Source organism: Tauraco erythrolophus, chromosome 18 (assembly GCF_009769465.1).
Source record: "Tauraco erythrolophus isolate bTauEry1 chromosome 18, bTauEry1.pri, whole genome shotgun sequence".
NCBI classification, from domain to species: domain Eukaryota; kingdom Metazoa; phylum Chordata; class Aves; order Musophagiformes; family Musophagidae; genus Tauraco; species Tauraco erythrolophus.
In genome coordinates this window covers 4,414,405-4,440,339 of record NC_141482.1, presented here as the reverse complement: position 1 = coordinate 4,440,339, position 25,935 = coordinate 4,414,405, and the positions used below count along the sequence as shown (strand labels likewise).

General features: G+C 41.2%; 1 protein-coding gene across 3 annotated transcripts in view; it reads right to left on the bottom strand.

Moving 5' to 3' along the window:
• The window catches only part of PTPRT (protein tyrosine phosphatase receptor type T), a 461,775-nt gene that overhangs the window by 141,299 nt on the left and 294,541 nt on the right, over positions 1-25,935 (bottom strand). For all 3 annotated transcript variants that reach the window (XM_086623021.1, XM_086623022.1, XM_086623023.1), the window contains exons 8-9: positions 13,462-13,758; positions 12,030-12,139 (exon numbers count right to left, since the gene is read on the bottom strand). In XM_086623021.1, the coding sequence (XP_086479147.1) occupies positions 12,030-12,139; positions 13,462-13,758 (407 nt within the window). The remainder of the gene's footprint in view (positions 1-12,029; positions 12,140-13,461; positions 13,759-25,935) is intronic.

Here is a 25,935-nt window from a genome sequence, read left to right as displayed (position 1 = left end):
GTGGAAAAAGGAACCTTATCAAGCACTAAAAAGAAAAACATCCTCGACAGTAACACGTAGTTCTGTGTGCATGATTTGTGTTCTTTTTTCTCTTCTCGAATGAGCAAGCTACCATCATTCTGCAGCCACAAGCCCCTCGCAGTCTGTGCGAAAGAAACCAAACCAAACCCACGGCAGCCCTGCTGCAGGAAGGGCTGCGGGCTGCACACACATCGCCCTGGGACACCCAAAGGAGATGGCAATACCTCAGTGCTACTCACATCCACCATCGTCCACGTGTGGGAGCAGGAATCATTTTTTGCAGGAACTTATGGAGAAAAGGCCTAAATTTGCCCAGCAGTTTGGGGGACCACGTTTTTGACTCTGGAAAAGTCATCAAAGTGGGCCTTAGAGAAAGATCATTCATTCTAAAAGACAACATAAATCTCAATAGAAGCACCTTTTGCCATTTCAGCAGTTGTTTCTTTTTTTTGGTTTTTATTTTTTCTAATTATATACCTTCCAGTCTGTGTCCTCCTTCAGAGTTTCCATCAGAGATATAGGCCTTGCAGGAGCATTTTAAGGATGACAGCAAAAGCCTTGCTTTCCTCGATTCCTTCTTGTAGAGGAGCCCATGAAAGCTCAGGGACTAATGAACCACTTCCAGCAGAAGCAGCGTTTCAGACTGCAGAGCGACCCTGGATTGGAGGCTGGAGATGTTAAATCCTCCAGTGATGAGACTCAGGTTAAAAAGGAGCTCCTAGAATTTTCCCTGGTGGGTTGATTTTGGATTTATTTTGAATGAAGTTTCACTTATACTGAAAGACAAAATATTCCTGAAATGAGTGAATTTGAAATAGGAATTAAATTCTATGAAGACAGGGCCAGACCTTCTATGCAGGTACCTGAAGAGGAATGTTCTTCATTGCCTTAAGAATGTATCTTCACAGCGTGCCCTTTTTTTGAGCTCCAGAAGAAGAGGGAAGCCAACTCCAATATCCAAGAGGACACCACACTAGTGAGACACTTTCTCAGCTCTCCTTTCCGTCAGACTTTTATAATTCCTGTAGCTCTTTGATTACCTGGTCATCACCACCACTGCTTTTGTCATTCATCCAAGCTCCCTTTTATGTGGCCAACAGCCTGAGCAGCTTTCTTCTACATCACCATGCTTTCACTGCATGATCAGGAAAACAAAATAGGGCTGGCTGATGCTGCCATGCTCTCAAATTCTGATTTCAAGTTGATTTGTGCTCCCTTCCTCCTTGGTTTGTAAGAATTGGAGGGGAAGCAAAAAGCTCTTTTCTTTTGTGTGCTTGGAGCCAAACAAGGAATTAACTTGCCTAGCACAGTACCTGCTCCGAAGCGTACGGTACGTCCGGGGGACAATCAATTTCATGGTTCTATAAAGGTGATTGAAACATGATTACACAGCAAGCGACGGGCTCTTTTTTCTCAGACTCGCCAAGCGCCTGTGCTTCTTAGGAACAATTACTATTGCAGATGACTCCGGATTGCAGCTGGGATGGACATAAGTTTCAATCTTATCAGGAAGTTTCAGACGTTTGGGGTAAAAGACTAAAGTTAATTGCACCAAGCGTTACACAAAAGGAATAATTTGAAGAAAGTTATCTTCTCACAAACAGGAAAGAGTTAGGGAACAGGTTAGTGAACAATCCTTCTCCAGTGTTGAACTTCAGAACTAAAGAATATATTTTATGACCAGAAGATTGAGTGCATTTTCCATCTTAAAACTCAGTTTAAGCCAGGCAATTATTACTACTTACATCCCTCTCCAGCCAACTAAAGTTCATCCAGGAAATGGGAAGAAGCAAAGGCCTTTCATTTTTCTATTCCTGTACTACTTCTTTTGGGAGAAGGTTAAAGGAGAGTTGAACAGCATTTTTGCAAGTTATATGTGAGGCTGGTAACACGTGAAAAACTAAAAGCCCTGAAGAATAAAGTCACTTAATTTAGTCACAGCACAAGCACAGCATGATTGGTAACAGTATAAAAAGCTGTAGCACAGCTCTAAGAATGAATATGGAAGTTAACCTGGAGAGACCCCGTGAATAAGAGAGGTCCATTTGCTCCCCAGCTTATTTACTGCCAGTCACACAAACACCGAGCCAATTAAACCTGGATGCAAACACAGACAACGCACGTACAAGACAATGTAACACGGTCCTACACCCAGCCTTCCTCTTCACCAGGAGCAGGGATAGTAGGGCTGAGAAGTCTCATCTACTCTCCTTGCTCAGACTCCTTCCTGTTCATGTTTCCTTGGGACTTTATTGCTTTTTGTTTTCTACAAATGAAACCAAATTTCATGTCTGTGAGAAAGGGAGAAAGAATGGAGTAGGCAACAAAGCAACTGGGAGCACCTCAGTAATGTATGCAGGCCATTAAGGATTTCATTAGGTTTACTAAAAGGTCATTAATGATAAAATATCTTCTTTTATTTTACCTACTTTCTAAACATTATACGCTCTTCTGCCATTCACGCTTGCACCCCACTGACATTAATTAGCATGCTATATATTAAGAAGAGTTTTTAATGAGCTGTTATTTCATATGATTTCATTGGAGAGCCTCATTGTTCAGTTTAATAGCAGAAAATGACAACTATAGAAATTGCTTTGATAGGACTGCAGCATTGAGGCGGTTATTCAATCTCCATACTTGTTCCTCAGTTAGTTCTTGATGCTGAAAGCACTGCTTAATATATCCCATAGCTGCTTTGCCATGCTACACTGGGCACAGCAAAAGCTGTGGGCAACGAGCAGAACCCCAGACCAACACGATGGAGCACTAACAACACTTACAGCTGCTCTCTGTGCTATGCACTATACAGTAACAGAAGCAAGACCCACGTACGTATAAAATGGTTTTGCCACGTTTATAGATATCAGTCCTAGTCATTATTATAGCTGCTAATTGTAAGACAACATGTTTTTAGTCACTTAAACTACCCATTTGTGCTTATTTTCCAAGTCAAGTGTTTGCCTCACCCTAAGTTGCTGTTCACAATTTCAGACAAAAGCGGTTGAACTAGAAACAAAGGGAAGAGTAAGTCATGCTCCCTGTGCTAAAATCTGCTGCCAGCATCCTTCTGAAAGCTGTCCCATCCTTGTTGTCAGCGATACCACCTGGACAGCTGGGAGAACAGAAATCAGGAAAAAATAGTAACAAACAGGGAGGGCAAAAGGAGAAGGCAAAAAGGGAGGCAAGGGACTCGGTGATGAAGCTTGGCAATGAGAGCAGGGCACAGGAAACCAAACCCAAACCTGTCCTGTCCACTGGATAGCAGGACCATAGTTAATGACTGGTCTAATATACATGCACGAAGGACAGCAATGAGATTAATTTCCCAAAAAGAACTATGACACTGGCATCTCCTCCCTTTGAAGGCGATGAGAAGATCACCTTGATGGGCTTTTCTTCTTTTACACAGGTCCTCAGTTGCACCAATTAACAGGATAAAGCCACCGCTTCCCAATTTTTCACTCCCATCTATTTGCTAAATTAAGCAATACTTCAGATGAAAGGGAAATAACCATCTAGGAAGGACATACAAACATGTATCTTGTAGTTTGCTTTCAACTCACTTACCTACTCCATTTTGGTAAACAAGATATTGTAAGACCCAAATATGGAATTGTTATAAAGAGCTTTATTTATATTTCCATAATTGCAAAGGTTACACTGACACTTGAAAAGATTAGATGGAAGAAATGGGATTAAGAATCAACTGTTTTCCTGGATGAGCAATACAGAGAAACAGCATGTCTGAAAGAAGAGACCAAAATTATATTTTTTCTAGAAAAGAAAATAAAGCATTGGAAGGCAGAAAGACAAGGTGTTCACGTATCTACAAAAGGATTTTTAAATTTGAACTTCATTGTAAGAAAGAATAACTTGGCTTTGGTTTTTATTTTGTTGGTTTTGGTTCTTCCCGCCCCCCCCCCCCCCCCCCCCCAGTTCTCATCACTTAGTTTGGTTTAGAAAGAGCCCAACATGCAGACTAAAATAATTCAGTTCCTTTCTTTAAAATAAAATAGAATAAAATGTTTTGTTGTAGCCAAATATCTTTTCTCATTTGCATGGGATTTATATTGCTGCAGGTCTATTGGCTTCAAAAGAACAATAAAAAGGTAATCAAAGAAATTGTTGTGCTCAAGGGACCGTATTATGCTTTTATTTCTGGAAAGCTTTATCAAGCAAATTTTTTTAAACAGTTGATTCATTCTATTTATAACAAGTAGACTATTTACCTGGAGTTTGTCATACATTTAAAAAACCCCTGACATCAGAGTTTCTTAAAAAACTGTCACCTTCTCATCAAGATCTTACTGGAAACCATACGATTTAAAAGAGTATCATTAACAAATGCTTCCAAGTTAAGCATATCTTGCCAGCAACAGTGAGCAGTGCAAAATTAAGAATCTTATATAATTTGTAGAAGTTTGTTCAAAAGCTCTTTAAGGTATTTATTCAGAAATGTAACTCTAATTAGGAATTCACTTTAAAATTTCCCAAGTTTAAGGCTGTATTAAACTAACTGGGACAGGATGAAGAGAAACAGCAGCAACAAAGGTACAACAAGCTCTTTTCAGTAGAGTTTAGCACCTGAGTAAACAGCCAGCCAGCATCTGGTGCATCCTCCCTGCTGCCCTCCTGAGATGCACGGAGCGCCAACAGGCAGCGAAGGCAGTGCCCGAGCAGAGCCTAATTCCCATTATCCGCCCACATCAGCTCTAAATGAACATGGCACCAACTGACTTCAGTTCTGCCACGGCATTTTATGTTTCCAAACGTGACAGGGGAAGGAAAGCCAGTGTGTTTCACCAGAACAGCAGCTGTGTACGTTGGCTTCTCTATTACTGTGCACAGGTAAATTAGGTTTTCCTTGCAGCATCAGAGAAGTCATCTTAAATGGCCTGTGTATGGCAGGGGGTCACTCAAGCACATACTAGAATTCTAGGGCTGACAGGGATCTTATAAGCCACAGGACTTTATTAAACAGCATGGAAGGGGAAGAAAGGGCTCTCTAGAGGATTCTGTGGGAAAAGATATTTGTCACGCTGTGCTCCTCAAACACCACCCGAAAGCTGTCTCACTAAGTCCTGCCTTGTCTCAGGAACAGAACAGGGTCAGTGGCTGACATGGCAGCCCAACCTGCTAAGAAAGGCTATAAATCTGAGCATGCCTCGCTTTCTCAATTGCAAAAAAAAAAAAAAAAAGATAATAAATCAGTGCAATCACCACCATTCATTTTCCAAATTCTGGCCTGAATTCTGGCTAAGAGGGCCTCAGAACATTGGCAGCATCTAACCAACCTGTCCACCAAGTGTTCAGTAAATACTACAGTCAGCAACCATAAAATAAACAATTTCTCTGCAGCCAGACCAGCCCTCTTCCAGAGCAATTCTGTGCAAAAAGCCATTAACTACAGAACTAATTTAGCTGGGTATATACATGCAGCTTTCCTCACATGTCATTGAGAGGATGACGCAGCCCACTATAGAGCTGCCAGAGTTCCAAACTTAAACAGATTATACATGGCCACACAGCTTCATTGCTAGCTTAGATTATTAAAGAATTCTAATTCAATGCAGTGCAGATGCAGTAAAACACTTATTCTTCGTGTAATTGACTTTCATGGACTCTGGACAAACAATACACTGCAGTACCAGACACCGTATAAATCCGGTGTCAAAGGAAAACAGCATTAGTGCTGCAGATGAACAGAGAGTAATATCCAGTTGCGTGCACACTGCATTGTCAAATGCTCCTACGGAAGAGTGATAAAGCTACCACCGAATATACAATCCTTAATTGATCATTTCCTGGGTTTTGAGCACTTAACAGTGTCTCCTTAATGCTCTCTTAATGTTCAGCTAAACGCAGCAGCCAGCTGTGTGTAGCACGGGCTTCCTTCAGTGCACACTTTGTGAGCTTAAGTGAGAAAGCTTCCTCCCAGGAGGATCGTGCATCCACAGAATGCAACTGAGAAGCTGTATCGTGATTGATTTTCATGGGAACATTCAAAGCCACTTCTCACTGAAGGCAATTTCCGAGAATTGTCATCTTTCTACTATTTCAACTGTAGAGCTTTATATAAATTGGTTGCAAGATTTTGTGGTTGTTGCTTTCCTTCTTGTGGGATCCATTTTTCACTCTTCTTAACCTAAAAAAGCCTTTAAATAAACAAACAAATGACTAAGCCAAGTTGAGTTCCCAATTCTTTCAGCTTTTCCAGGAAACCTTTTCTTGCTACACCTTTTAGCAGGGAAGATTTTATCCTAAAAATGTCAGGTTTCATGAATAGCTTAAAAAAGGGCTATGAATCGAAATGCACGCATAACCATGCAATGGATAGCTATCACACCAGATAATCATGCTTTGTGGTATATTAAGTATGCACTTCCAGGGGTCAAAGGTGGAAGAAATTTGTCTCCACCCTATTGTAAATGCAGGCAGTGCATCCCACAAATATTGACTTTATGCATGACCCTTTAAGAGGCAGTTTCTATGCAATGACCTCTCCTGCAGAGAAAAAGTGAGTGAAGCGATGGAGAAGAAATGGCATATTGGCAACTGGAGAGATGATGAAGGGCAGATTGCAATTTTACATGGCAACTAAGAGGATCTGTAACCTCTGAAGTCCAATTTAAACTCAAATCCACTAGGATTAGAGGAACTAGGCTCCAAGTATCCCATTAAAGAGCTGAAATTGTGTATTAAAGTCCCTTATATTATTATTCCTGGCATCTAAATAGAGATTTACAGCATTTCAGAAACAGTGACTGAGAAAACTAGCTAGTTAGAAGCTGCAAAGGCATCCTTATTTTTCGCAAGACCCACATGGGACTTAACAATCATAAAGATGAGAACACAAGTAATTACAAAACTACACCTCGTAATGTTTAAAAAGACAGCTTGCTGTTTAAACATTGCCTTCAGGCATGGCTCATTGAAAGGACTTTAACAGTCTGAGACCCATTTTTCCAGCCAAGGAGTTGAATATACTGCAGCCACCCTTTAAATGCTTCTAGGATTGTAATAACTTGTAACAACACCTTCCACCAAGTAACCTGACAAACAGTTTAGACAGGAATGCTAGGTGTTTTGTATTTTTTTTTTCCTTCTTCCTCTTTAAGGGCAAAATATTCTAAAATTTGACAATTTTGAGATTTAGATTACACACAAAAAACGTATTCATAAAGGTGAAAGCCAACGTCACCTACTGATCGCACCCGTAAGCTCCCAGCTGCCCAAACGAACAGTGAAATGCAGATGTAAGTAAGTTTTGTTTACTTACATTTTCAAGATGCAAGTTTGCACAAAATATCTTCGTCCACACATGTATCTGATGCATTTTAATTTGGATTATGGAACAAATGTTAGAGACGATTTCATGTCATCTAAAACCAGGAAAATTTAAGCACCAAAGCTGGTCCATGACCTTAAATTAGATTACTTGTTCCTGCAGGCCAATGACAGCATAGGTCTTTCTGCTGTTTGATGTTGATTTCACTTTACACACATTTAAGATTAAAAAAAAAAAACAAACAAGAAGAACAACAAACTATCTTTCTTGCATGTCTTTGTACACAAAGGCTTTGAAGCTGAACTCCCACACGGTATAAGCAGAACAAGCAGCATTTGAATATTAGGAATTTTAAAGCATAGCAGTTTTTCAGGACTGGGAAAAAAAAATAATTCACCAAGTTGTGGCGCTTTCAGTCTGCCAGGAGACTGAAGGCGGGGGGACAAGATTTATTACAATATTATTAGATTCTGCCACTCACAGCTTGCTACCAGAGACAGCTGTAATAACGCCTCTTCCACCAACGTCACATGCAGAAACATCTCTGTAGAGCATTCCACCCAAACCAGTGTACCAGCAAAACCCGTTATCGCTGTTTAGCTGTGTTTCTGAGCACAGATTGATCTACTTGTCTCACGTAAGTACCTACACGCCTTGAAGTTCCCTGGGGACTTGACCAGAGCTCTCAAGCTTTATCTCCGTTGCACGCCTTACTTGCAACAGCAGCCTGTGCATCTCCCTAATGGTCTCAACTGGATACATCAACTGACACCTACTGGACACATCAGCTGACACCTACTCACTCGGCGTACGCTTGTGTTACGACGTGCTTAGCTGAGCTCCCCTGACACCCCCATGATGAACTGTACCATCACTCGCTTTCCACATGGCTCATATCCTGACCTTTTCAGCGTACTGATTAACCGACTTGCAATTCCTGGAGCTTTCCAAGTTCCCTTGAACAAGAGGTTTCTGCTCCCTAGAAACAGACTGCAATTACATACTGGTTTGGGGATCTAGAAGGTTCCTTTGTTTAAAAATCCAGCTGTGGCTGTACCCAGTGAAACAATTAATTCTCCAACTGATCGCAGCGGGGTTTCAAAGCAGTTTTAAGTGTAAGGCTATTGCCGCCTTTATTAAAAACTACAAACAGCATTTTGAAGGATAAATGTCAATCAGAAGAGAGTTGCAAAAGTCAAGAGCGTTCATTAAGGTCCTTCCATTTTGTTTAGGCTCTTTAGAAGCATTCAGTCATTATGAAATTAGTGATTCTGGCTGCCAAATGACTTGCTGAAGGTTGCGCCGCTGAATTTCAGCCCAGTTGGCACATAAGCAGCGCGCGCGCAAACCGCAACGGCAATCGGTGCGATGTGGAAGTCTGCCTGGCAGGGAACTGCAAGAAGGATTAGAGATCCGAGAAGAAAATCCGTCCCAAGGAAAAGCAACTGCGATGTAAGTAGAATAGACAGTGTGTTTATTTGGAAGCATTTTGGAAGCTTACAAACAAATTTTTTTAACAGAACTAAAGAGAAACTAGAGTATCCAGATACAATGAATCAGATCTTGAAGGTGATGGTAAGGAGGGAACTATTAGGAGGAGGAGGGTTTTTTATTTGTTTTTATTAGATGGGTTTGTGCCCGAGGGAGTTTGAGAGATGGGCACTTGCACGATACCTATGTGTGAATCCAGACAATTACTTCCAGGTGCAATGCAGAACTTGACACCGTTAGCTCAAAGTCATAAAGTGATATTTCTTGAACTGTACTTTGCAGGGAATATTTCTTCAATAAATGTTGGTAGGTTCTTGGATTTGTTTCTCCCCAGTGACAGTGACACAATTGCAGTGTTTCTAGATAGCTGCAGATTTGGTAGCACATCACTGAGCCTCCCAGCTCCTCCTGGTACCAGAGCAGCAGTGCTGGTGCTGGGATTCAGGAACCGTGCTCCCTACAGAGGCCTCGTTAGAGTGGTGCTGCACAAGTTCACAGTTTGACCTTTCTTCTTCTCTGTCGTTAAAGCCTTCTGCTTCTACCTGGATCAGTACTGTCGGGTGGGGGTATGTGAAAGAACTGAAAACCTATCAGAGACTAACCACTAACCTTTTCCTGCTCTTTAACCAGTAGGTCAGCTGAACTCTGTTAAAGCCCTGTAAAGCCATGATGATACTGAAAAAAGGCTGAATCTTGTCTAAAACAACACTTTGGAGGTCATTACTACTGAGGAAATACTTCAGTCCTGGACACGTGGCATGAGGTCTTAAAATAACAGCCCTAGAGACAAAGGTGCAAGTTTAGGTATCCATAGCAGGCTAGGGATTAAGCAAGAAATACAAAAGATGCAACTACCTGGACAACACTGGAAGTTTCTCGGTATTTTTAAAAGGATTAAACTTCAATTGCAGGTAGCAGGATGAGATGTGTCTGTGCAAAAACCTGTACTTTATTTACTGAGCAATTTCACAACCAGGATCTCCTTTTACTTGGACCAGGCAACTCGTATTTGCTTGTGACACAGACTTCAACTACCCTGAGAATGCTCTGACCCTCCCTCAGGTTATGTGTAGCTGCTCATCTGTATTCTTATCGCCAGCTGATGAACTTGTCTCAGGGTGCCACAGAGAGCAGGAATGTTCTGTATGAATTTTCACGTGTAGAGAAGGGAGAGGAAAGGGAAACATTTTCATTCATTATAACCTTCAGGCACTCTGGTTCTCCTGGTTTTTAACACTTGGATTTTCGTCCTTTTGGAGATGAAGGGGAGGAGGAAAAGGTGAGAGAGTTTGAATTCACCTTGACTTCTCTTTGGCTTTAGCTGCCAAATATGCATCGAGTCATTATCAGAAAAGAAAATAATGTGTTTGTGTCTCCACTGAGACTCGAGCAATGATACCACTTGAGGGGCAGAGAGACTGTCATGATGCATCACCACCCTGGAGGCACTGAAGTATCTCTATGCAGCTGCTCAGCCAGAAAAGCTACTCAGATTGCCAAAGTCCTTTCAATGAGCTGAGCCCAAGGCAATATTGTAGCAGGAAACTGCCTCTTTAAAAATTAAAAAGAGTTATTTTTGCATCATTTGATTTGGATTAAAACATATTTCATTATAGGTCATCTGTGTTGCCAGAAAACAAAAGAATTTGCAGTTGATTCTATTCAGATCAATTTCTTAAAAATACAAACATCTTCAGTACATAATTCCTTACACAGACACAGGATAGCCTGTAGCACACCTCCAGAAACCAGGAAATTGCAAGGGTTAGTTCTATTCTAGTACAGACAGGTGGTATGCAACCTGCACAGATTTCCATGAGTGTCTCAACAGTGACCAAGAAAAATGGCTCCTTACTTAGCCAAGGATTATCACTTGGTTGAAACAACAAAAAATTAGCAAGAGGAACTTCTATTCCGTTATTTAGTCTCGCTGTATCAAATTCAGTCCACCCTTTGTGGGCCAGCTGGAGAAATGACCTAAAAGTGCAGTTACATTTAGGCCTAGGAGAAAGTTGGCATCTCTTGCTCATGCTGTGGTGGAAGAGACCATTGATGTTAAACCTGCTGGGTTTTTTTCCATTTGACCATCACTGTGTTAGAGACAGCCAGTGTTAGCAAGGAGATCTAGGGGTGACACGTTATAAGACATGCTGTTCCAAGCTGAGAAGCTGGATGGGCAGAGGAGAGAGCAGAACCTCCCTGGGCATGGCGGAGTTGCTTCCTGGACCCTTGCCTTTTCCAAAATAAGTCTGTACGTTCGCCCAGCATAAAAGAGAAAGTGAAAAAGTAGCTCTTGCCCCTCTGTATCAGACCATGCTGCACCAGCCCACAGTGAGGATTTTCACATCACCATAAGAGCAAAATTTTTTTTCACTTTTTCTACTCTTACTGTGGTAACTGCTGAACCTATCAGCTGAAACATGCTCGGCCAGCACTGGTGCACCATTTCCCACTCTTTAATAAAGTGCCTTTACCTTTTTCTGCAGGACTGTCTCTCATTTCACATGACCCTCTAAAGCACTCCCCCTTTTATATTCCTTTTCCTCATATTTAGGTATACATGACATTACGGCTAGTTTCACCCGAAGCACATAACAACAGTAACATTTCCTTGCCTTAACAAGAAATGTCTCGTCTGATACACTCTAGAATCACAGTTAATTTTTTTTTTTTCATCTAGTATAGGATGGTCAGTGATCATCCTGTAACCTGCTGTATATTTTGTTTGGCGGCACGGAAAGTGGTTGGGCTTGATGGATGTATCATTCAAAGATTCAATAAGAACACTATAAGATAAGACTTAATGGCTATATTCTGCTGAGATTGCCAGGAAGTGTTACAACTATTGGAAACGCTGAGAGGAATTAGTTGCAGTTATTTAGGTATAAAACCTAACAAAAGTTTACCTCAAGGAAAAAAAAAAAAAAGGAAAGAAAACAGACCTTGGAGATACTGCAGAAGAATAAAGGGCAGGAAATGAACACCCGAGACATGGGGGAATATATGGCTCTCATTTTGCCACAAATATTGGTGAAGAAATCTTTTCTCTTTTTTGAGCTGGAAAACTTTTTCACTGACAGCAGCAGACTATCTTGAAGATTCTTATCTATTTTAATCAGGCTTCTTTTAGCACCTGCTGAAATCTCTCAGAGCTGAGGATTGGCTTAAACACATATGAAAAGGGCCCTGTGGCATGTATTCCTTGACAACAATCTGTTCTCCTCACCTCATAGAGTGTAATGATGCCATTTGTCTCATTTGGAGGCTTCCACTGAACATAGATCTTCTCTTCAAAAGGTCCCCCCTGGATGGATTCCAAGGGAACAGGTCCAGGAACTACAGGGGAGGAAAAAAAAAAACAGCAAAAAACTGTGTTAGAAGCTACCTCCACCTCCAGTTGCACACACATCAGAAGACACCAAGAGGCCAGACAGGAAGTTCAGAGCGCAAAATAAATAATAATAAAAATAAAATTAAAAAAGACCTCAAGGCACTACGACTACCAAGGCACTATCAATATAACAGGCCTATTCTTAACCTGTGGTTCAAATTAGAATGCCCTAATCTAACTACTAACTGATAAATAAAATTAGAATCCATGAACATAAGCAGCTAATTTCAGTACCTCCTTATTCCAGTACAGCATAGCGGCAGCAGGGAATTTAATTTGTCCTTCTCCGCCCACACAACAGCAAAGCTCTATCCACCTAAACAGCCAGATTGCACCTTGGCATAAAGATGCTACTGGGCTGCACACCTTTATCAATATGAGAGATTTATTTCCTTAGTAAAGCAACAATGTAAGATTTATATTTCATTATGGCTACAAGGCCAACTAAAAAATCCACCTACTCCAGCAAAATTTTAATGCTTTGGAAGATAACTAACTAAATGCACTCCCAAACCTGCCTGATAAAAACCTTGTTCACTTTTCTGAAAGATCTGCCACCCTCTTATATCGCCCCCGTATGATATACTGGGCTGCAAGAGGAACTCAGGACAGCAATTCCTTGCAGCTCTGGCAGAGGAAGAGTGCTGCTTTTTTAACGCATTAGACAGAATGGAGGCTTGTAGTCTAGGAGAGTCCTTGGCCTGAAATAGCTCAGATGGGATAATAACAGTTCAAAGCCTTCCATCAGCACTCCCAGAAAACAGTTCTTTTGTATCAAGAACGGAAGAGTTAGCACCAAATGAACGTCGCTTCTGAGCTGTATATATAACGCCAGATCCAGAAGACTGGCATTAAGGGTAAGATACCCTCTGGCAAGGAAGACATGATGCCTCTGTTTGGGACAGTGATGTGAAGGCACGAGAAAACAAGAAAAAAAACAACAAATGCCCGTTTGATAAAGGAAGCTGCTCTTTGGTCCTGGGTAGTTCAGAATGTGACTTCTGTAAAATTAAACCTACCACTGTCGGGTAACTGTTCGGACTGGCCTTGGTCATTTCCAAGCACTTCAGGGAGACCTGCCCTTTCAAAAATATGACTGTGAAATGGGAATTATTTACACCTACAAATTTTACTTGCATAACACACACGCACTGTCCAGAGAAGCCTTTCGTAAGTCTCATGTGACAGAGGGTTATGTTGTTATTTATGACTTGCAAACATTAGTCTTCCTCCCAAACGCAAGCAAGAAAACCCAACCATAACTTACCATCTTCCTCAGTCTGCACAACCAGCTCCTCACTTTCCATTTTTCCCTCCGGGTTAGAGAGGGCTAACCTCAGCCTGATGGTCATGAAGGGTCGAAGACCTCGCAAGGTGTAGTGGGAAGAAGTTTGGATGAGTTCCTCTGCCTCAAATTTTTGCTGGTTAAACACATACTGGTACTGGACTGTGAGGTTGTAGCTGTGGCAGCGGGTCACCGCGTAACCAAAGGGCTCCCACTGCAACGTCAGCTGCCGGGAGCGAATATCGACGACTTCTACGTTTTGCGGTCCATGGACAGGATCTGTGAAGCAAGCAAAGAAAAAAACCCAACACATAATAATTTGACATTAAAAGACGTCAGTCATGCATTAATATGCTTCCTTCCATATTGCCAGAGTATCTAAGTATTTCACAGTTCTGAATGTTCTTGTCTGTACAATGTAAAAGTGATAGGGAAATGAATGTCAGCTCCACAAATGTATTCTGGCTCCTGATTTTTCTCTGAAAATCCCGTCATACTCCCGATTCCTGTGAAACCTCACTGAATCCAACAATGGCAGCATGATACCCACCAGTTAAGGAAAGTAAAAGTCACACTTTCTTACTTAAAAAAAAAAAAAAAAAAGTTGATGGTCTACTTGAAGTGCCTAAATACCTTGGTAAGTCCTGCCTCAGGTCCTGCCTCAGGTGATGCAAATAGACAGGAAAGGGCTGCCAGAGTAGGAATGAACTCAAGTCTCAGCTTTCAATTTAGCAACACAGCCCCTACACCCTCCTGCCGACCCTAAACCCATCCTGCTCAGAGAGGGCAGCACAAAAGCTTTAAGAAGAAGCTGGTAAGAACCAAGATTAACAGCTTGACTGTCAGACTTCCAACAGTGCCACTGTCCTCTCAATGTTTTGGCAATGGGGCACGTGAACAGGTCGTGCCACTCCTTGAGTAGGTCTTCTGAGTCATCTCAACCTCGTGCCAATAAAACTTTTATTCCAGATCCTATCAATGCCTTGGCCTCACCAAAGTTTCATTGCTCTTTATTATTCTTTCTACAGTATCTGAGGTACAGTTTGAATATTCATGTGCAGGAATCATTTTCACCTGCTGTTCCTTAATTTATTTTTAACAGCATAACTCAAACACTCTGACTACAGACTGCCCTTTATATAAAATATAAATGCATGCGCCGCTAGACATGCAGATACAAAGAATGAAGGATGAGTGAGTAAAATCCGTGCTTGAGATGTGTCATATAGTAGTAATACTACACATGTCATAGTTTGTTTATTCTGACATTTCTTTGACTTGTGTAGCACGTTTGCTTTTTTTGCTCAATATATATCTAAGCCAGGTAATTGGAAAATACATAATTTCACATGGAGTTTCTCGATTTATAGCACAACTTAGTGTTTTGCCCACTTCTCATGTTCTCTCACGATTTCAACCTATGAAAGGAGCAGATCATTTTCATGGAAACAAAAAAAAAGTCACCAGGACTTCCAAATATTAGTTACATTCTTTGAAAGAGACTTAAAGTGGAGAAAAAGCCTTCTAGTAATTCTTGAAAGCAAAGCACACACAAGTTGTACTGACTTCAATCTACTAATGCATAAGCAGAAAATACACTATAACAACCAGCATATTCCATACTACATCCAAAAAAAAACCCTAGTGACTGGTAATGGGAAAACAGCCACTCCTACAATGAACACTAATCTGAATCTTTATATAGATACAGATACATGCAGACACTTTTGGAATACGATGGATATTAAGGGAGCAGGGGTCTAAAGCTAGCAACTGGTTTAGGATTCCATCTCAGCTGTGTCATTGCCTGAGCATGCAGAAAACACCTCTTAAATGAGACTCTTGAAGTACTGTGTGTGTCAAAAAATTCTAATTTAGAAATTAGAAAGCTTGTATGCATCAATATACACATAGACACTTAGCATTAGGTGATAATCATTCCTTTACTATAAAGTCATGAAAATAACATTTCTGTAGATTAATTGTATAGATAAGTAAGGTGAGCAAAAGAATGGTTCTGTGAAATCTGTCAGCCTCTGAAAGTGTAAAGACAAGCACAAGCCTCATTCCAAGATGCACTGAAAGGAAAGAAACCAAAGGCAGATGCACACGCTCGTCCTTCAGAAGTCTCCATTATACCAGGTAACCTGCTCCAGACCCCAACCCAGAACATGGCTGAGACACGGCAAAAACGTTTCATGCCAAAACAAGGATGCAGCTGAACGTGGCAACTAACCTCCGTGCTAATGTTATAGTGGTTTTTTTAAATTACAGTTATTTTCTTTAAGTCAGTCATGTTATGGAATGAATGGCTAATTAGAGGGTGTTTGGTTTATGAGCTGACTTTATCAGTGGGTAAGGGACAACTCTGATTGAGCATCATCTCACAAAGTCATATATCCAAAACCTGGACTATGGAAGATTCCCTGCATTTTTTAGTTTGCTTTCTCATTTTGTTCACATTTACCCTTTTCTTTCTTACTCAAAATCCTAAGTCTCAGGAACTGCTTTATAGCAACCAGTTTCTAATTCTACTCAAAACTTTACTGCAAATGCTCTAAGATACATCCTGAGGCCTTTCTTTAGTTTTTCAACACAATATTTTCAATACAGTAACCGGTCTATTAACAGATTACTTTGAGTTGCAAAGTGAGAAATTAAAATACAAATTCCAAATATAGTCCAGACACCACTGTGCAATCACAGAACACACCACATTCTCCCAAGATCTGTTCTCAGGCTGATGATCTTAAAATGTGAGATTTTTCAGTGAAAAAAATGAGATCACGATGCTGTAGCTCATAGTGAAAGCAGGAACGGGATGTAGGTTTCAGAAATACCCGTAGCCTGAGGAGTCTCTGCCAGCAGGTGCAGAGATTTGACATCTACTGGCCTTCTAGATTTTTGAGCAAAGGGGGAAAAAATAAGTAAGTAAAAACTATTTAAAGTTTAGGTTCAGAGAGGAAGAAACCAAACTGGAATTAAATCGACAAATAGAAGCTGGACCTGGAAATCTTTATATTCTCTCTGGTTCCCTTCTCTCAGTTTCCATCTCCTTTTTCTGAAAACCGAGACTATGTAATTTTGAAAATGTTTTCCTGTTGCCACACTGATTTCCTCTGCAGCGTAAGCCACTGAAACTCATTTTCAAAGGGGAGATTTTGCACCGTTGTTTTTGAAGGACAGTGGTCCTACTACCTTCTCCATTTAACTCCTTCCATATTTTAGCTTTGTTAAGCACACAATCTCAAAAGGTCTGTAGCACCTGTCCCTTGGACTCTACTGTCTAACATCACCCATTTTTCATTATGTGTAATGACTTATTTTCCCCTGAAAGAAACAAGAAAACTAAAAATGTTTATAATTGTTCTACAATCCTCTAGTAGTGGCGAATATTCGAAACTGGACAAACTGTTCCATTTTTGTATTCTTGGAATTATAGCTTCCAAACAAAGCAAGAAAAAAACTGAAAATTCTTAACCTTGCACTTGGGTAGTGTAGGAAAAGCCACCAATATGTATCTCAACTTCAGCAATACAAAAACACCTCCCAAAACAAGGCAGAAACAGACTACTCCAATTTGAATAGAGATCATATATAAAAAGACATTGGTGCATGTTGCATAAAACAATGTAAAATTTTCTAAGAGTCCTGAGACCTTGGAAAAAACAAAGGAAATTCTTAAGAGGCAGGAGCAACAAAACAGCTGCCTCCAATCTACTAAAACTAGTCTTGAAGCCATGCCAAGAAAATTGCAGTCTCTGGGATTTCACTGTGCAAATGCTGCATTTTTATTCCAGCCTGGTTGAACTACTCACTACATTTTGAAAGTTCACATCAAAATCAAGGACTATCCAGTATTTTTTAATACCGTATATCCCACTGATGCTTCAATACCTATCACTTCCCTGGCAGGCTGCTGCAAACACTCAGCAGGACGGGAACCTTTCTGAAGCACTTGTGATGTGTAAGCGGCCCGAATGGAAGCAAACTCTCCTGGTGATCCTTCAGCTGTGCTCTCAGTTCTCAGTCCAGGCAAGCTGACATTTTTGACCCAACAGTGACCTGCAATGTTCCGAGACTGCGTTTTCTGCTACCACAATTTTACAGAAAAGTTGAATTTTATGCCTGGTTTTGCTCTTTCCTTACTGAGTGTCACAAATTTCATTTTGTTCATTGTAGTCTTCTTGCTCAAGGTGAGATGTAGAAAGGTAAAGGTTGATTTAGATTATTAACAACAATTGTCTCTGCTTTACACCCCTCCATCAAGAGAAGAACAGAGAGGAAAGGAAGCAACAGTGAAGCACTGGGGTTTGAACACGAAGCTCAAGTTGAGCAGTGAAGTTAACTAGAGACACTCAGCTGTTGACCCCAGGTTAAGTACCTGCTGCAGGAGCCTAATTGCAAGAAATTATTGCCATCAGTAAAGACATGACACTGAGCAGAAGATGTCCATACTTGTCTGAGCCCCCATGCCCATGTCTCCTGACCCCATGGAGAGCAGGAGGCAGAGTTTATTAGCAGTGCGGGTGTCCACTGATTAAATTCTGTTTCCCAGCAGTAGGTTACAGAGACTGAGAATGCACAAAGGGAAGAAAAATGTGTGTGACAGGTACAGCAGCTTTCTCTGAGTCCTGAACAGATGTTTTCAGATAAAGAAAGAGGAGGAAAATAGGTGTGAGCCTGATTCCTGTCTTCCCCTCAACACACCCACACCTGAGCTCATCAGCCAGTCATGCCAACCAGACCACATCGACCAACATCTGGGCACCCCAGTAGGGTCCCCATCTCTTCTTCCTAGGCAGACTGGAAGAAGACTGGGTGGATAGGTAGTTGAAATTATCAAGACCAAAACTTGTGTTATCCCAACTACCTCTCTCTGTAGCCCAGAAAAATATTTAAATTCATTTTCATTTACAAAATATAAAACTGTTAGTATCACAGAATGGTTGAGAACTTCACAGAATATTTCTCTCACACACTAAATCGCAACAGCGGCCATTTCTCATGCAACAGCAACAAAACTCCTCATGGCAGTGAATCAGCAGTTACGCTCTTGCCTTTGTGTTTTCAAAGATGTTTTCTTGTTCTACAGATGGAAAACCAAACAGTAATTCGTATGACAATGATTTTTCTCCAGGTATTAGATAGGAGTTGAAGCCTTCTCTATCTCACCTTTATTCCCTAATCCTCCTCTTCCTCCTCAAATTTCCACGGGTTGAAACAAGTCTGGGAAACATACCTACTATCCAAAACCATAGCAAGATAAGCAGAGCAAAAGCATTCAAGTGGTTTGCCTTAAAGGCACAATTCAAGCGTCTGTGATGGTTCAGAACAAAACAACCAGCTCTGCAGCGCGTGTTCATCTCTTCAAAGAGATTCTGACAGATGAGTTGGTCTATGAACACCTTTTGTATCAATGTCCTATTCATGGACATTTCAGAATGACGGACAACTCCGTCCATCCCTGAAGAGCAGCACGTCTTTCTGTGACAGGGTTCCTTTGCGGAGCGTCACAACTCACACAGCTGCTGCCCATCATATTTCAATGCCTCTGAGTCTGAATGTGGTATAAATGCCTTTTCAGACATGACAGATAAAAACACTGATTAAATAGAGTGCACCAGGCTTTCCATACTATCAAAGTGTTTTGGCTTTGCCCTTTTCTGCAGAAAAAACATCTCCCTAATATTTGGATCTAAATTTATTTTCTTTTTTAAACCAGTTCGGATACCATCACTGGTCCGAAGACAGTGCAGGCAAAGCTGAAAGCAGGCAATTATACAGAAAGGCATGTTCTGAGAGAAGACTTGCAACAGAAAAAAGAGAAAAAAGGAGCTAGACTGATACAATAAAATCACCACAGAACAAATAACCTGTTTGTTGAGATACCTAAAATCAACTAAACTCCAAGACACACACGAAGAAACAGGTGTCATTACAGCTGACAAACTAAAATAGGCTATTTTATGCTATTCTCTGAGCAAGGAAGAAGGAGGAGCCCTGCCACACAGATGAATCTATTATAAAAGAAAGATGAAATAAGTTAGATAATGGAGTAATGTGCTTAGAGAAGCCAGGGACTGAGCTCTCTCAACAGTTAATGTGATCATTTCACTTCAGTTCACAGCGCATCAACTTCATTGTTTGATTGATCTAGTTTTGTTTCAGTTGCAAATTTCACTTTGAGTTCTGCACTGAAAGAAACCCAAGATTTCAAAAAAAGGGAAAACATTTGATACATCACAAATCTCATCAAACATCCTCTGATCTCATAGTTCAACCTTGTTAACAAAAAAAAAAAAAAAAAGAAAAATCAACCCAAATGCCTTTAAACTGAGCCCAGGTCTATCTGATGTTTGAGAAACTCAGCAGACCTTTCAGTTTGTTACAGAACGTGTCTGTCGTGCTCACGGACTAGAAGTCCACACGTTGGCACGTGCCCAAAGTCGCATGGAAAGCAAAGGCTACTGGAGAGCAGGAGCAGAACCGGACAGCACGGGTGGCTGAGCCAGCGCTGTGCCCGCCGCAGCACGACCCACCTGTGCTTCCTCTAGCTGACACCCGGAGCACAGCCAGATCTTCACTTGTAAACAACTTCAAGATAATTAAGTACTAGTTTTTCAAACAGGTTTATTAGCATCTGTTTAAATGGATTCTTGTTTTCATTGTATTACGAAAGGGTAGTGTTCTCCCTCTTTTACCTAGAACTATTGTTCCCTAACAAACTTAAAAATAATAATTTAAAACAATAATAAAGGGTAATTACTGGTTTTATTAAAAACATCTATCCTGGATACACATAGCAGTGGTATTCCATGGCTGGGAACAAAATGTACATTATTGAGCATTTTGATGATTAAATACAAAAGCATAATTAAATATGCCAATGAAAGTGAGATTACAAAGCAGTTAAACCATTTGTCACACAAAAGTAAAATGTGTGCTTTTCAAAAATTTATTTTATTATGTGTAAATAAAATATTTATTTTAACTATTTATTTCACTATCACGCATGTGCATTTATTTTTATTACCACTTCCTCTGTGTACTTCTGCTGTTATCTTCAAATGGAATAAGTGGAAGAGATTAGAATAACATATAAGCTAGTTCCTGGCAAGACATAAATTATCTCCATAAAAATAAATAAGGTAATCAAAACAGTAGGTAAAAGAGAGGCTTCCTCCACACAGTCACGGGTCTGTTGAATCATTCTGAGCAGCAGAGAGAAAGGCATTGCTCTTGCAGATAGGCTTCGCCTCATTTGTAACTGTGGCTTCCTTTCACGTCTGTGCAATCTGCAAGATAAATTCTCTGTGTTCTTTTGGAAGTTTGTCTTTCAAAAACCAAAATTAAAAAAAAACCACTTTAATTTTCCAGTTTAAACTCTTGATTTAGCAGAAGGTGCTCTCAGCGAATGAAGCATTGGCTTTGCAGGAGCTATTGAAATATCCTCATGGCCCGAAACCACCTGAGGCTTGTGCATTTCCCTCAAAGCAGCAGCGACTCCCTTTATCACCAGATACGGGTACTGGTACATGAGGAATCTGTTTATGATGGGGACTGGCTGATGACATCTAGAGGGATTTTCTCTCTACAGCACGCTATATTGGCAGAAAAAAAAAACAAAACACACACACAAAAAAACACAAATCAACAATGTTTTCAACTGCTAAGAATGCTGAGATTGGGTAATTACTTAGAGCAAAGTAGAATACGTCACAACCATAATAATAAGGTTAGACAAATGGTGAGTCCTCAGGAGTGGGTGGTTGGAAATTCAGCTACTGGAAAAGAGGACAGAGACTGTAATTCCGTGTCAACCAGTTTCTTTTCCCAGTTAATCCCTTAACTAGACCAAGAGACTTTCAAATTCCTGCAGCTGAGTACTGGCTGGAATGTATTCCAGAAACACATTTTTAGAAAGGTACCATTTACCAGCTGTTTAATTCTAATTTCGTGCTCATGTCTTCCTTCCACCAGAGCATTGAGTCAGCAATGCAATGCCATTAATGGCATGGCTGGTTAGCTGTTACGTCAATGTACATATTTGAACAAATGCTCATTTCCAAATGCTATAGACACTCTTTGGGATAGTGGGGGACAGATAAAAGCTTGCTCTGAACGAAATCCATGCACTGCATTTAGCCCAATAATTGCCCTTTTCCTAGGATATGGTTGCACTTTTATCTTAAACAAGAACACAGCGGAGTAACTTTATGCCAGAGGAAAGTGCAAGGAGAGCAGAGTGAAAGAGACAGGACCAGCACTTCCTTAAGACCATTTATATCTGATCAGCATGCCACTAAGAAAATACTCTTAAAGGATTTCCATACAGGCATTACGTACCAGAAAACACAGATAAAGCACTTCTTCAGAAACACCACAGCTAGGATCCTTAGCGTAATCCGAACATTCACGCCACAGTGTCAGGATTACAGCAACGTGGCTAATAAACCCAACACACGTTTTTAAAAGTCTGATTGAAATCCAAGTCTTTCTTTTAGCTCAAGTACACCTTTTCAAATTCAGCAGCCTTCTCTTTTTTTTTTTTTTTTAATGCAACTGGATTAATTGCCTGCTCAGAAAATGACTCAATTTTAAACGATTCCTAGTACCTGTAATCTCCCCGCTGCCACAGGGCCCCACTGTACGACTACGGGTTTCTATTATCAGACACGCTCCAGGTTTGCTCACTGTGTGCCCTACACTGCAGGAGGCACGGATCTGCACTGGCCACGGCACGGATCCGCACTGGCCACGGCACGGATCCGCACTGGCCACGGCACGGATCCGCACTGGCCACGGCCCTGCTCCGCACTGGCCACGGCCCTGCTCCCACAGGATGTGGTGAACTCTGCACTAGGCTCACAGTAGAGCTGATTTTATCCAGGAAAATCCTCCAAGGGAACTTCAGATCGCTGTCTTCATAAACTTCGAGGAACATTTTGTTATCTAAAAGAAAAAAAAAAACAAACAAAAGAGCCCCCCAAACCAACCGCCAAGAAGCAGGATCTTTCACCAAGAAATATCAAATTATTGCCATTCTCTTTTGCTCAATACTGTATTCTAACGTCTTCTAAAAGAAAGCTGTAACTTCCCATTCCATAATCCCTGTTTGCTGTGCAGGCCTGGACACATCCTCTAAACCCCTTTGCAGCTCATTTGCATAGCAAAGCAAGCAATTAGCAGTCAGCCACAGTTTTACAAGAGTATTAGCACAATTTAATTAACAGTCATGGAAGTCGCTTACAAGGGACAACTGGCATGGACTCGTGCATGTGCCCACACGCACACAGCCTCCCTCCAGCCAGCCCTGCCTGAGGAACACGACAGCTCCTTGGAGAACGAACGCACAGTCTGCCACCAGGAAACTTTCTGCAGTTTTCAGAAGGGAAACAGATGAAGGACATAAAGACCGATATCCATGCAAAGCGTCTTGGTGTTCAGTTTTCAACCTTTCCCATAAAGCCCTACACTGATCCATTTATCTTGGAGCTAAAAAACTGAGCCCTAGTTTTAATGAGCACAGGAAAGTCAACCTTGATGGACTCACAGGTACAGGCATCGCTCTGGACTGTCTATATGACAGAAAATGGTCGTGTCCTCATTTACAGGCACATGGAAGTGCGGAGGCAGATTCACAACTCTGCTTACTTTCTTCATCTCTCACAGGTAGGAGCAGGGAACCGGTCTCACTAGCTGGGAAATCAGATTCACCATGGCCAAAGAGCTGTGTGTTACTACAACCAACAACTCCGACACGAAACCGACCCAGACCTTGGGCTGGCTGACTCCTTGCACATGGATCGCAGCTGGTTTGCAAAGAGCCACGTCTGGTTCTGGGGGTGCCTTGCCCTCATCTTTGGGCTCTGAAACGCACAGACGGTGAAACGAGGTTTATGGCACTATTTAAAATTACAATGCTAATGAGCAAGTTAGTTAGTCATGCTCTAGAAGTTAGGGAAAGGCTCCTTTGTCCACATCAAGATCTTTATACTTTAGAATGTTTTCCTCTGGGTGAATGAAGACTCTTGCACTGGCAATTTCTTACTGCATGTAAATAATAATAATAAAGAAACCCTGAAGTGGAAAAAAGGCAGTGTGTTTTGTTTTCTCCAACTATGGCTTGATTCTTTGCTGCCATGGCTTTAACAACAAGGCTAGAAGGAAGTAGGTGAGCATTCATGTGTGAAAAAAAGCCTATGTTTTTAACAGAATTAGGCAGCTGAGCTCATTTCCACCCCATTAGGATCAGTCTATGAGACAGTGCTGCCAATGAAAGCGCAAGAGATTAGTTTTCCCCTCGCTAGCTTAAGCAATGCTCTGGGCACCACATACAGATCACGACACTTTTCAGGGATATTGCAAAGCTCGTGCAGGGAACTGATCCAGATCCTGCCTTTCAATTTCTCAGCAAAGCCATTTCCACACAAACGCACCACTGTGCCCTGAAAGAGTTTATTTTGAAATGGAAAGAGGAGAAAGGAGGTAGATGCTTATTGGAAATCTATTTGCTGAAAGTGTGTTAAGGAAAGCTAAGAGTTTCTAAGAAAAGATCTGTTAATATGTCACCAAAACATTCCTATAACTACTGCCACAGCTTGGCACCACAGGTCTGCAAGTTGTAACAGCATCTATAGTGAGATACACTTTTAGTTCCTTTAATATATAATTGAATTTATATAAAGAAAATACTGTGTTCCTAATTTAATTTTCCTCTAATATTCCTATCTAGAATAAGTGCTGGAAAAGTCTATTTGATGGTTGGTTGTCCTCCAGCTGTTAATGATCTCCTTCTGTTCAGAGCAGAGGGCGAGAAAGGAGGGCAGAGAAAAAATAGTTACTGCTTTGCTATTAAAATAACAATATTCCCACCAGAGACGTGTTAGCATTTGTTCCCTAGATAGTTATAATTCATCTCAAGAAGCAGAAGATTAGAAACATCGGGGATCTCCAACTGGCATCCACCCAGCTCTACTGTCTGAAAATTTACAGATACAACTACTTCCCCTTCACTCTTAAGCCTCAGGAAACCTTCCATGAAACTTCAAATCCAAGAGCATTACAGCTACAAAGTGAAGCCATCAAGCGTTGGGTCCAGCTAGCATTAATGTTGCACGTGCAATGTGAATTTTGTATTATTTCAGCCTCTGCACTGCGCCCCAGGACTTCTACAAAATTTTAAGAGTCTACAGTATCAGGGGACTCCAAAAGTGCCCATCTCACCCCCTCAGTACCCTGGTGTCATACGGGAGCCCAAGTCTCCCCCTTTAAAGGTAAAAGGGTACATGAAAACCCATGTGTTCAGGCCTGACCATCACAGTACCCAAGAATCGTTGTGCCTCTTGCCCATGGACTACTATAGACTGAGACCGTGTTTTCTCCCCCAGGAGCACTGCCTCCCCCACGTACACAAAATATCTTTAGCTTTACGTAAAGCAGATGCAAATGCTGGCGCAGCCTGGCCATTCAGAGAACTAACTAATGGTCTGACTAGCAGATAGCAGTAGATTGCAGCCATTTATGTCTTCAGCTGTGTCAGCGGGTAGCAAAAGAGTCACAAGACTTAATTCTGGTTATGGTTTTGAAAACATTTTCTACCAACCACCTGTTCTTCTACTCCTTCATTCTCCTTGTTCCTTAGCCCTCACTAACACTGTTTCTTCTGCCTACCTCAGCCCAGTCTTTTCTCCACTCCAGCACTTCCATACTCAAAGGCCTCAACTACATCTGCTCCTAAGACTTCTTATTCCAGTCTGAGTTGCCACTGCATCCCAATCCACTCTCCTTCAGGGACTGCAGCTCCTTATCAGACTGGGTTCCTGATCCCTGTCAGTCACTGGCTCTCAGTCTCAGACCTTGCTCATATGTTCCTCCTCCATCCTTAAAAGACATCCCAGCTCCCTCTACTGCTCTTCCTGCCCAGCTGCCCTACACAATCGTCTTTCCTACCTTCTTCTCCCAACTCCTCTCTAAACCCACTTCCCTTCTGAAAACATTTCTCATCAGCTCTAAGTTCAAGTCCAGCATGTTTCTCCTCTAGACTGACTACAGACAACAGGGAAACCATTTGCACTACAGGATTAAGGATCCTTTCACTTCTAATATTGAATTTAACCTTGGACAGGACAAGAGCAAAACAGAGCAACTGAAGTCTTTTGAAAATTTAGCTACTACCATCTGTGAACTTTTTACTGCATACACAGGGACTACAATTTTTCCATTTCATCTAATTCAATCATACAGACAGATCATGGTGGGTTTTCATGTTGACAGGAGAAAAAAGAACAAACCCCAGAAAACCCAATCACCCAGAAAACCTACCACACTCCAGAGGGAAATGTTAGCCTTAGAGATACGTCAATTGCTTCCTCCAGAAGATGTAGGCTTAAGCTTAAAAACTGAATAAGCATGACCAAAACTTATGTTCCCTTTATTTCCTTCCCGGATATG